General features: G+C 37.4%; 1 protein-coding gene across 1 annotated transcript; it reads right to left on the bottom strand.

Annotated features, from left to right (window-relative positions):
- Nucleotides 1-539: 539 nt before the first annotated feature.
- LOC108704662 (interferon lambda receptor 1) lies at nt 540-9,754 on the bottom strand. Its single transcript, XM_018241320.2, has 7 exons — nt 9,559-9,754; nt 6,532-6,652; nt 5,048-5,217; nt 4,565-4,710; nt 4,289-4,445; nt 2,766-2,902; nt 540-1,442 (listed from the first exon to the last, which is right to left on the bottom strand). Exons 1-7 carry the CDS (start codon nt 9,617-9,619, stop codon nt 675-677), a joined length of 1,560 nt encoding a protein of 519 aa, XP_018096809.1. The 5' UTR covers nt 9,620-9,754; the 3' UTR covers nt 540-674.
- Between the last annotated feature and the right edge of the window lie 4,123 nt (nt 9,755-13,877).

Here is a 13,877-nt window from a genome sequence, read left to right on the forward strand (position 1 = left end):
TGGGTGAGTGCAGAGGATCTCTTACCATTTTCCGTAAAGATTTTGGGGTTACATCCTCATTGCACCCCAACCTAAGAGAATAAAAATGTTTAGTGGTGAGTGCAACTTTGCCTGTTTGCAGACCTGTCCTTACAAACATACCTACCACTCAACCTTTGCATCAGTGGAGGTCATTTGTAAGTGAACTCAATCACATTTTGTAACATCATAACCTTCATTTATCAAAGCCACATGTTAGTGATAAACCAATAGCTTTAAGTGTTTGGTTTGATTCTTGATTCTTCTGTACAACAGTATTTTGCTAACTACGTCTTTAGATTGAAATCCCTTGCACATAAACCCCTTTAATCCTATGGTTTCATTCTGTGATCCATGTTTGTTAGTTTATCAGTATTAGTTTCTTATAAAAAAGTGAATGGAAAGTATTGTATAGCTTCTTGGCCCAACAATGATGATGATCATGCTCTCCAGCTGAAATCTATAATTAGGCTTTCACTGTAACACTTAAGGGAAAATAGACATATTGATGACTTACTTAGTTAGCAAGAAAGGCTAGCTAATTTAATCATCATACATGATATGCTTGTATCAGTCATACATTTCTTGGACCTCACAGAGGTTTACAGGTAAATATTCATCAGAATAATAGTAACAACAAACACGCACTTTTACCACTACCTTGCCATATAACTCCTGCTTTCATAGCCTGTACACCTTAAGTTTTGCAAAGTTGAATTAGTGCACAGTTGATCTGTCATTTCACTCTCTGAAACCTCCTCACTTAAATCTTCTGCTGAATCCTCCAATTCTGACGAGAATCGGTCACTGGATACACTATCCGAATCCTCCATCTGGCTACTTTTCCCTTCAATCTTTAAAGTCTCAAAGCACACACTTAGAATTTGATTGAGCTGGCAGGAAGACTTGGGTCCTAATGAGGACATGTTCCAGAAGTCTGATTTGACAGTATTTAACAGTAATTCATTGGGATCAGGTTTCCTGATTTTGTCTTTATCCTCATCTTGGATGGGATCCAGATTAGCCATCTGGATACCCTGCAGTATTAAGAGTCTAGGAATATTTGGTCCTGAGGAGTTTTCACTTTCCTCACAACTGAAGTCTGAGGTGGAACCTTTATCACTGCTGTGATCCTTTAGTGAAGCTCTGAAAGAGCCAAGCATGTTCCAACCAGACATCTTGTTTTTAGATCCATTTATATCCATCTTCTCCAGATTCTCTGGATGTTTCTCTGTGTATCCAGACTGGCTTAATTCATTATTATCATCATCAATATTCCTTTCCTTAGCACTTAAAAACAAAGAGCTGGGGGAATAGCACTTTTGTTTTATTTCTACTGCAGAGATTTTATTATACTGCTTGGGAATCATTTCCGGAGACTCAAAGGTACACAGTTCCCTGCCAGTACTGACATTGGAGAAATCCTAAGAAACATAAAAAAAAGCAACCGGTAAATAAATTATGGCAATGTCAAAGGGCCACATTTCTTTTACCAATAGGGATAATAAACAGTGGAATAACTACAGCTAACCAGGCCCTCCTGCAAAAAACTTTAATTATGATGTCAACACTGCTGAGATATACAGAGACAATTTTCAATGGGTTTAATAAAACACCATAAAAGTGAGTACTGAGTATTGAATAAGTTGAATCAGTAATCAGTTGAATAAAGCTTTGTTTAATGAAAACTCCCAGTGCACTTAACATATATGTTTGAGGGGGGCCAAGCCCTTAAAGTTACATCCCAAAGTTACACTCCTGAGGATTAGTGATCTCCTTTGCATCTCATGATTCAGTGAAACCTGTGTATTATATGGATATTATAAATGACCTAGGAGTTTCCTATACTATATAAAATCATTTGTATCTTGCTATTGTCCTAGATTTGCTTATTGACTTTTGATAACTTTATAATTTACAATAGGTTGTGCACTATTTTATATATAAATGCACTGACAAATGATGCTGTAAAAATCACTGACAACTGTGCTCATAATTGAAAGGCAAAGATTTAGAATACATTTAAAACAACAACAACTTTTCTTTCTGAAAATAAAAAGGACTAGCTATTAAATTGTATTTTTACAGTGCTGGATTTATATTGTGTACTGCCTTGCCATGGACCTTTGCCTGCTCCCTCTCCTATCCAATAAATGCATGTGCAGGCCAGTCTTTGTGCAGTGTTTTAGATTTGTAATTAACAAATCTGAAATTGCCTTGGCACCAATGAGAATCAAGAACACGCATAAGTCTTATAGCCAGTGAGCAAGCCTGTTCATGTATTCCCTTATCAACCAAAGGTAGATTTCTTTCATGAGAATAAAACATACATTTGCAAAGAGAGCAGCTCAGCAAATGAGCAAAAGCAACAACAGCAACCTGCAGCTTAACTTCCTAGACTACAATAGCATTCCTATTTAATTTCACAATAAAAGCAGATGTTGCAATACACATTTAAATTAAAAATTTGCTGTGGTATGGACGCTTACCAATTTTATTATCAGAATTTTGAACTAAAAACCTCTGTTTTGTAAAATGCATGCACTTGTTCCTACAACACCCCTTTTTGTGTATAGGAAATCAATTGGATGTTAGCAACAATGTGGGTAAATGAGGCTATACCATAAGTAGATAACTTCATTACAGCAGTTTACAGTGGTAATTATTCCATTCTGGTCTATAGACATGAACCTTTGTTTACTACTGCCAAACATTAAAACAGGACACCCATTTTTCTTAAAACATACCAATGCAACTGGTATCTTTGCTTCAATAGGATGTATACACTTGATGTGATAATAAAGGAAGATGCCACAAATGAGGAACAGTATTAAGATGATAAAAATCAAAACTGCAAAACTCCAATTCGGGAAACTGTTATGCTCTACAGATGGAAAAATGGACATTATTAGTTATGGTTACAATAAAGCAGACATCAATATCTAAGATTTAAAAAGTGATATCAATAGAAGTATTTGATTTAAAACCCCATGTGCCATTGCCCCCCAAAAAATGTAAAAAATGTATTTATTAATTTGTTGATATTGTAATATTTTATGTACACATATAATCACAACATAACTTAAAATAATGATGGGGTTTTAGATGAACAAGCAATGCATGCACTGATTATTCCTGGGCTATGCTGCTTACTTATCAAACAATGAAACTAGAGTTCACCACAGGCCACTTGTGGGTAATTTCACCTTTATGAAGCTTTCTACATGCAGCCTTGTGCCTTTATATGATCATAAACTTCTGCAGTGAATTTAAATATTCTTATTGTTTGCAATAGGCGGTACATTTGCTTTATATTTTTAATAAACAATGTAACCTAAAAAAAGGCTTTTATTCTCACACCTCAGCAGTAAAGTTAACATTTTTACAAAGTATGCACCACTGGGTGTTTCACTTTGGTACAGGTGGTTAAGTAAGCCTGATATATGGCTAAAAGTCTTAAAGTTACTATAAAGCATTGTCAGAACCTCAGGGCTGGAAATAGGGGTAGGCATTAGTGATGTGCGGGTTGAGAAATTCTTGACCCGCACCAGACCCTAACCCGCCCCTCCCAATCCGAATCCAGCCTGGCCTGCCATTGCCCCCCTATTTATAGACCCACGCCCATCATGCCCCAAAGTGATGTAACAAAAGAGGTGGGGCAGGATTGAGTCTATAAATTTAGATGCCGGAAGACCCAAAGATTTGGTGCAGAAAACGGCCCGAACCCACAGGTCCTGCGGGTTTCGGGCCGGCCTGCACATCGCTAGTAGGCAGAAGTAGCACATGCCTAGGGCGCAACATAGTTACATAGTTAAAACATGTGGGGGGGGGGGCTGGGCATGTATCTCTTTTACCTTGTCTACCCCATGTCTGGCCCTGGGTGAGAGGAAAGGAGTGTATAGTCCCTAGCCCTGCAGTGCATTTTCTAAACAAATGCATAGGCCTTAAAATGAAACATACAAAGTGATTGAGCACTTATTTATATGAAAATGATTTCTGCCCTTTACAGAAAAACAAACTTGACAATTTGTTTTATGACAAAATGCATCTAGAGCTTTGCAGGCTACAGCCTTAACTTACCTACTGTTACACAGGAGTAACATAGTAAGTCCTTCTCCCCCTATTTTAAGGGCAAATAGAAGTGATTCCAAGTTTACAAGATTCTCTACATTTGCACACATTTACTATGTTTAAATATATTTGGACCAAATACAAATACCAAGAGTAATTTAAAAAAAAAATAAACTTAAGAAAAACTATAATCAAATACCTTTATCCTTGATAAGATGACAATATGAATTGGACTGTTGGCTGATTTTGGTTTCCACCATTTTAAATATGGTTGATGCTTCAACACAATAGTTCCCATTGAGTCCTGCAGTGTTTATGTTGACGACAGAGTTCATCTTAACCTCTCTGAATATCATCTAGCAAACAAAATTGAATGTCGTAAATTTTTGTAATGGATCTTTTGCCTATAATTCCTTATTGGCATTACTGCAGGTTAGAAATAAAAACACTAAACACACATAATTAGGGCATGTACCTGTTTTGGTTCATCATTTAGCCATGCTACAATGTGATATTTCAAATTGTAAATGTCTTTGATGCAATGTGGTGTCTTCACTGTGGCATTAATATAAATGCTGTTGTTCACTAGTTTTACTTGTAATGTTGGCGCCTCTGGATCCACTGCAAAATAAGGAGATTAAAAACTTCAGGATCTACAGAAAATAAATGAAGAAAACTTCAAACAGATTTCATAGTGTATTTGATGATATTATGTCTTGTGCAGCTGAGTGACAGCTGGATATATAGAATTTACATACAGTGTGCTAGGGCTGTATGAAAGTAGAGGCAAACGGGCACTAACAAGTAAAATATAATGATTATTCTGTAGATATAATTATGGACAACTCAATACGAACAAAAAAAAAATTCAAAATATTACTAACATTTTTACTCTTCTTCTTGTAATCTATTTATATATACTTTTGTGAAATCCGGGCGCCTCATACACTCCACATACCTGTAAATATGTATGATAGGTCTTTTATTTCTTCCCACTGTGACTTGGATGATCCAGAAATAGTTCTGACCCCTACTATGTAATTATGAGTATAATCAAGAAGGCAGGTCAAATCACATTCTCTTATAGTGATATTTCTGCAAGTATGCTTTTTACTCCACCTTGAATGTCTGAAAGGAAACATTTAAATTAATATTACAGTCATACTTTTATAAATATTACATTTTTTTAAAGTTTATTGATAAAATTTAAATAGAGATCCAGCACTGGAGCTTAAAAGGGAAAAAGTTTGGTCAGACGGTCAGCAAACTGCATCACCAAATTTGTGCATCTCCCCTAGAAGCATAGTTAGTCCATGACTTGCATTCTACAGCAGTCAGCAGTTAACATTTACTGATCTGGGGCAGTAAGAATAATTCAAACAATTATCTGTGTTATCCTGATGGCTTTTGGAAAGTTTTATTGAAGTGTCCTAATGATATTTAAAAGCACTCCAGTAAACAATGTATGAAAATGTTTCAGGAATTAAATTCATAATGGTTATAAAGTAAACATTTTTCAGTACATATGACTATTGACTAAAGCTTAGGAAGTGCTAAGCTTCCTGTGTGACCAATTCTAACCCAGCTGTCGCTGATGTTACAGGAAATTTCCATGGAGATTCCATCCTGAGACGTCTGAATAGCATTGACCACGCCAAGGCAAACAGTAAGTACTGTCCTCCTGTATGGTTTGTGCAGGTGCTGTCTATGTTTAGATAAGTCAACATTTGTAGTACTTCCTAAAGCTGTTAATGACCCCACCCTCTGTAAACTTATTGAAGGGCAAAAGAGAGCCATTTAGAACCTAAAATAAAATGCTTGTTTATTAGTAAACATATCAAATGAGTAGATCTGTGGTTGGGCTAAAGATAAACCCAATGATAAAGAATATAGTGCTCCCTATACTGTATATAGTTATATACCTACGGGGACTATTTATCAAACTGTGTAACAAAAAATGGCCACAAATCATCGGATCACCAGATATCATGTAAAATGGCTCATTAATAAAACCATGTATTCATTTTCAATGTAAAAAATTGAAAATGCTTGAAACAGCAAATACCATTGGAATTTACTTGCTAATAGAATTCTTACTCTTGGATTGAACTGGTTATGCCATTGATTGATGTTGTTAGTTCCAGCAACAAGGTGGCATCAAATAAGTACTAGGTGCCAAGTGTACATATGATATACACCAGGTTTTTTTAAGATATAAAACAGGGTCTAGTCTGCTTGAAAGTGCAGATTTTTTGGGGGGAGAGGGTGGTTGGGTATGTTTGGTACTCAGCCTCTGTAGGTCTGTTTATATTTATGTTGGATAAATATTTAGGGCTTTAAATTAATTGACAGATTGATTACATCCTAGATTCCCAAGTTCTCTAAATATTATCCAGCTCATTTAGTTAATAATGTCTCAATGTACTGGTTACTGATATTTACATGTATTTGTAGGCCACTTGATATGATACATTTGGAGGATTTCCAGGAGCTGGTGACCATGTGAGTAACAGCCTGAAATTCCGGGATATAGTAGTAACATTCAAAGGTGGGTGCAAAATGCCTAGAACCAAGAAAAAATAATAAAAACAGATGAATCAATGCTTAAGAATACCTTTCATATTCAGAGAGCAAAACACATATATTTGTAAATAACATGTACTATATAACCCTACAGACCTTTGTTCTGTACTAACAGGAAGGGATAATGGAATACAAAATACAAAAGGATTTTTACCTTCCCAAGAATTCCTCCTTCTAGAACACAGAAATTTGAAAAACGTTCAATTTAATTTGTCCACAAATTCATATTCACTTTAGCCACACCTCCAAATATGAAACAGTGAGTCATTGAAACACAGAAAAAGCAGGCAGGTCCATTCAGATGAATAGCTCAGAAAATGGAACAAACTGATATGATGCAATTAATGATTATACTTCCACAGGGCCACCATGAGGGGAGGAAAGGGGGGACAAGTGTCCCGGGCCCGGGCATGAAGGAGGGCCTGGCAGTGCTGCAGTTTAGAAAGAGCCGGGCCCCCCTTGCCAGCGCCGAAGATCTGCGGGCAGCCGAATAGTGGAAAATGTGGAAGTGCCGAACAGCCGAACTCCCGAAGCGGAAAAAGACCCAAAGCCATGAAAATAGCCGAAGCCGAAGTCCCGAAGCGCCGATAAGACCTGAAGTCACGAAAATAGCCGAAGCCGAAGTCCCGAAGTGTCGATAAGACCTGAAGTCACGAAAATAGCCGAAGCCGAAGTCCCGAAGTGTCGAAAAGACCCGAAGTCACTAAAACAGCCGAAGCCGAAGTCCCGAAGTGTCGAAAAGACCCGAAGTCACGAAAATAGCTGAAATTGAAGTCCTCATGTGGCGAAAAGACCCGAAGTCACTAAAACAGCCAGAATTGAAGTCCTAAAGCGTGAAAAGACCCAAAGTCACGCAAGGAGGCGAAGTTGAAGTCCTGAAGCCACGAGTTCAATTCTACTGAACACCAAGTTTTATCAAGGTATAATGGCCAATAAATATGAGTTAGTTATATTCATTTTATATCATGAACTCACTAACAATTGTATACACACATTTCTTCTCAATTACACTTGCTAATTTTTGGCAGTGATGTTAAAACAGACACCACACCTCATGGACTGTAAAATTGATGGGGTTATTTTGATGAAATAAACATACCGTATCTGTGTGCCACTTTTAGAGAAGTGATTGCATTTAGGTAAACAAGCTCTGATTTTGGCAGGGTTATCTCTATTGTATTTTATTTTCCTCTAATTTCTTTATGGGCATGTGTAAAAAATATCGTCCTCAGTGCACACAACAGTTTATTATGTATACTAGCCAAGAATCTGTATGTATGTGATGTCCACGCTGCTACAATGGGGCATTAATCGTGAACCAGTCCAGCCACTTCCAGTTAAGAAACTCAAAATCATGTGCCTCTTGGGTTCCTCCAAACTAGGTATTGATCATCACTATGCTAACAATGTGATGAACTTAGTAAAAATACCATTCAAGCGCAAACAGGTTCAACCTGTGCTAATTCCCTTTCCATTCTGCAAATACACTGACTCTTTTGTTTAACATACAAAATATTGTTTTTTCTTTACATGTTACCTTGCCCTCATATGCACCAAGCTTTTGCCTTTAGTTAGCCCCATTTAGTCACCCAATGAATCAGATGCATTTTACTGGCTTTACAGTGAATCTGTAGATCTATTTCTATAATAGGGTAAAAACTATTCACATTAACTTGCTCTATAGCAGTAACCTTTAATAACGTCACTGCTGGACTCACTTGGCCCCTGCCCTGATTTTTCAAAAGGGCCACACACTTTATATTAATTTATTGAACATATACTTTATTAAAGTTCATTTTCAATCAACGTGAATAATTCATTGTTGTACTGGATTTTACTGCTGAAAAACACTGGATATAGACCAAGGTTGGAACCCAATGCATGGGGCCACAGCTAACCTGCCTGCAGGTTGAACCTGTTTGCGCTTGAATGGTATTTTTACTAAGTTCATCACTACTGTAATGAATTAAAAAAAGTGGTTTGGTGCTTTAATTTATACTATAGAAGAGGGCCCTTAAAATAAAGATAAATGATAAAAGAGTAACAATAAAATGTATCACCCAGAATGTTATATTTGGCTTCTGAGTTACATATTAAATTTCATTTTAAGAGCTTACATTTTGTTTTAATTAAAATACTTAAAGGAAGACTGCCCCTTAAAAACAAATGACCTCTCTATCCGTTATTTGATGCTGCCAAAAGAGGGCAAGTGTTAATGCAATTATTCCTTAGATTACCAATTTCCAAAGACAATATTTAATTTGTTTGCATTTCTGACCTATAATAGCTGGCCACTATTTGTCTCTTGTTTACTGCTCTGTCCTTTCTACCCTTCTGATGTGTCCGTGTCTTGACTTTGCCCTCTTGTGTTTCTCAGCTGCTCAGTATCTCTGTGATCAGATTTCCTGTAATCATTTCTCAGTATTTTCATCCTGTGTCCTGTCTCGTGTTGTAAAGTTTTTCTTTTAAACATTTTCCATCATGCTTCTGACATCATTACCATATCATTGTTTTTCACTCTCCTCTGCCCGACCCCTTGCAGTCTCTCATTGATGTCAGTGTATCACTGAAACTGAAGGGTGTATCTGTCTGGTTGTTTACATTCTCTGCATTTCTGGTTCTGACTTTCAAAACAAATTAGCAGAACATCAGCTGATTAATACCCCTGGACCTACCTGACTTTAGCTGCACTGAGGACAGAAACCAGAGGGCAGAAACCAGAGGGCAGAAAAGAATAAACAAAACAACAAGTGTGCGTGCTTGTAGCTAAATAAGTCACATGTATATTACAACTTTTCTCTCTCTCTCTGAAAGCAGCTATGCTCCCAGATCCTCATCTAACCACAGACAAATCAAAGCACACAGGGATAATGATATAAATCTTACCTGCAATCTGCAGCACAAAACACTGGCTGACTAGAAAAGCCCAGGTGAACCAGACAGACATATTTTTAATACAAAACCTTCTGTGCGGTAGCCCTTCATTTTATGAAAATGTCCCAGGACCAAGGTAGGGAGTTGTGAGTCACAGTAACTATACACACAGCACCTGAGTCTGGATCCACCTCAGCCCTAGGCACAGCCCGTCCCAAGCAGGGGACGTCCCATAAGATAAATGTTACCAATGCAAACAGATATTAGGCACATTGAAGGCTGAATTTATTTAACTATTTATGGGTTGTATGAGATGCAATTGTTCTGTTTTTTTAAAGACATAAGAGCACAATCAACCTAGTGTTGCCCATAGCTTATAATTTTCATTTTTGTTGAGGGTCTGAGGGAGTAACTGCCTGGTAGGCTAGGACAATGGTTTAATTTTAAACACATTGATCTTTCAGTTAATACTATCGAACTTAATTCATTAAAAAAGAGCTAGTGGGTCAGAATCCTGCAGATCTAATATATCAAATAGATTAATAAGGTGCAGGTAAAAAACTTTCGTTAAGTTCTCACTATATAAGGTATATCAAATAGAGTTAGGTTAAGGCCACACTGGGTGTTTCGGGGAGATTTAGTCGCCTGGCAACTAATCGCCTCGTCATTGCGGTGACCAATCTCCCCGAACGCCTTCCCTCATTCTGCGCTGCCTCACGAGGAAACTTCGGGCGACTTCGGAAAACGAATCGCTGCGTGTGATTAGCGCCGGCGATTTTTCATTTTAGCCAGCGCAGAGTGAGGGAAGGCGATCAGGGAGATTGGTCGCCGCAAAGACGAGTCGATTAGTCGCCAGTCGACTAAATTTCCCGAAACGCCCAGTGTGGCCATACCCTTAGGAGCCGCCAAAACTTCCTTGTCTTCACAAATTAGGATAAATCACTCTGGAGAACCATAGCAGTCACATTTCTGCTCTCACCATGCAATGTCAGACTTGCTGCATATGTAAATCATGTGACAAAGCAAGCATGCATGCTTTTAATGCAATTCGCAACTCAAAACAAAGCAGGCATATGTCTGGGAGATAACTTTGTTGGAAAAACATTCCATGCTGACTTTTGAGTTCATGCTTCTCTCAAAAAATTCTGGATCCACAAGTACTAAAATAAGACACCTGTCCTTTTAAAAAAATACATAAAATTTTTTAAAAAAATGTTGTAGAAATTTAAATACTGTAAATGCTGACAGGATCAGTTCTCTGGCCGGTTATTGTAGTGATTTAGGGACTGATTAAGCAAAAACCAAGTTAGCTTTTTTTCTCGAAAAAAACTGAGAAAAGATGTATTTTCCAAAACCTCAAATAGTTGGAATTTACTAAAGGAAAATACCATGAAAATTCTCCAGAAAAAACTCGGCAAGAAAAAGCTGACAAGGTTGTATAGAAGTCAACCGGGCTATCCTTTAATAACTTTATTTATTTATTTTCCCAGTTTAAGAAAACATTCAAGATTTTTTAGCCTCATTAAAAATGAATGGGACAATGAGATTGTCGTTGGCATGCAACTTTTTTTTCAGTGAAAAAAACACCCAAGGGAATACAGTATATTGTTGCAATTTTTTTCTTAAATAAGCTAGCATTTAAGAAAAAAGGTTTTTTCTCTCTTTTTTCCACAAACTCATATTCTGATGAATCTGCCCGTAGTTAACTGAAGCAAAAACGTCATTAAAAAAGCAACTGCATATTATGCACAGTTCCCATGTCAGTTCAAATATGCTGCTTTAGTCCGTGCAGCGTTACTTGGTGAAGCTTCTATGTATCGTTCATGTGTGGACGCCAGTCTATTACTAGGAGGGCGATGGCTCCTGTACGTTGTGGGCGCGTAGTGACTGATAGCCACAAACTGGCTGACAATAATAAGTGGCGGATACAGCCTTGGCCCCTTGTAGCCATACAGGTGGCAGTGGGGACACACTAAAAAGAATGCTCTTGGCTGAAAACTGTGACAATTTTACATAGACATTTTGTCTCACTAGACCCCTGGTTTGAGTGCCCTGATAAAAGGATACGTCATGAACATGCACACATGAACTATACATAGAAACTTCACCGAGTAACGCTGCGCGGACTAAAGCAGCATATTTGAACTGACATGGGAACTGTGCATAATATGCAGTTGATTTTTTAATGATTTTTTGCTTTTTCACTTTTTTATATATATATTTTTATTTATATTTTTTATATACTTCTATTTATTTATTTGTTAAGGATGGGTATTTTTGGTGGGGAGCACTTAGGGGCAAATTCACTAAGATGCGAAGTTGCGCCAGGCGCAACTTCGCCGCACTTCGCCACACTTCGCCAGGCGTGGTTTCGCCAGGGCTCCGCAAATTCACTAAAATCCGAAGTTGCGCACAGGGGTAGCGTAAGGTTGCAAAGTTGCGCAAGCGTTGATTCGCTATAAAAAGCGAAGTTGCGCTAGCGAAGGCTAATTTGCATACGGCGCGAAATTCAAATTTCAATGGAGGAACAAGTATCTGCACTACAAATGCCTAGAAAACCTTTAAATCAGCAAATAAAATTTTTATTTTGCCATACACATGTGCCCACTGTCTAGGTAAGTTGCCATGAGTCAGGAAATGTAGGGGGGAGGAAGGGGAGCCCCAAATTTTTTTCGATCTTTTTCAGCCTATCAGCCATCATGTAGAAAACACGCCAGCGTTTTTTGGGACTTAGAAAAAAAATTGACTTTTTTTTAAACAATCCCTATCTACTCTATTGCGCTTCGCCAGGTCTGAGGTGGAGAAGGAAGTCTAGCGTAAAAGGTAGCGTTCAGTACACTGCGCAAGTTAGTGAATTTGCGTAGTTTCGTCGCTAGCGAAGATTTGTATGGCGTAAGGTTGCGAAATAACACTAGCGAAACTACGCCAGCATTCGTTAGTGAATTTGCGCAGTAGCGAAAATGCCAAACGCTAGCGATTTAACGCTAGCGTTCGGCGCTTCGCGCCTTAGAGAATTTGCCCTTAGTGTCTATTTAAATTGTACAGCATCTACACAACTAAGGGTAAATGCAGCCTTTTTGGGATCGGTGCGACACATGATTATGTATATGAGTAGTTTACTTGGGTGCAACATGTGGGGCATTTTAAATTTATCTATTTATATATGTTCATTAATAATTAGATTTTTCATGACACGTTGCATATTTGGATACACATCACGACATATAATTTTTGATGATGTATTATCTATATATTTATGACACATTCTAGAGGGTTTCACAATAAGAAGTGATCGTAGGGATTAGGATACCCACCTGTGTATAGTTTAATAGTTTAAAAGTTCTAAAGTTCTAAATACAAGAGTCCTCTGCAGGTAAAACTTAGTCCCTTTGTAAAATGTATAATGAAGCAATAGAATTCTTAATGAATCAGATGAAAATTGAGCATAGGACTGGCCAGATATGGGATGACTTTGACGTAGTTGGCCAGCTTAAATATATTGCAATATATGGACAAACAATTCCTGTTTTGTTTAAGGGTAAGGCATTTTTCAGTAGCAGTATGCACAAAATGTCTCTGTCTTAAATATATTGATAATGGGTTGAGTGCAGAGGACTCTTGTATTTGACTATATGTATTTTGTGGTCACAGCCTCATTGCACCCCCGCCTAATGGTTTTAAAAAATAGTGGTGAGCACAACTTTCCCTTGTTTGTTTTTTTTGATTTGATAAGACCTGAGAGTGCAGGCTTCTTCATTTTTCTATATATATATATATATATATATATATATATATATATATATATATATATATATATATATATTTATATATATATATATATATGCACAACAAAAGCTTGCACTCGCAGGACTGAACAGGACTGAATGAACAAAAGGTGTTTATTTGGAAAAAAGTACTAGTTATAGACCCTAATGCATGAAGAACATAGCAAGCAAAATTGTTGTTAAACTGGCATATTAAATGTTTTTATAAATCATATAACTGGGCAAGCATGTTTGGAGGATTGTGTTTCATTTCCTGCATAAAGCGCATTACTGGATTTGCTCTAAAGCCTCTGGCACTGACACAACCTTAGTAATCATTCCCATTTTCACTTTCTATTTTTAACTTCAGACAAAGCTGAGCCGCCGTAAGGTGGCAAATGTACAGTTTATGAAGCATTAATTGATATACCTGACACATGAAGTTCAAGTAGCACACAGTTTCATCACATAGATTGTTAGCTCTTGTAAGATCCTTGGCAAATGTTGGGTCTTAAAGGGGGGCTTAACCCAATTATGTTGGACAACCACTGGTCTATGGTAAAGACA

This window comes from Xenopus laevis, chromosome 2S (genome assembly GCF_017654675.1).
Source record: "Xenopus laevis strain J_2021 chromosome 2S, Xenopus_laevis_v10.1, whole genome shotgun sequence".
Lineage (NCBI taxonomy): Eukaryota > Metazoa > Chordata > Amphibia > Anura > Pipidae > Xenopus > Xenopus laevis.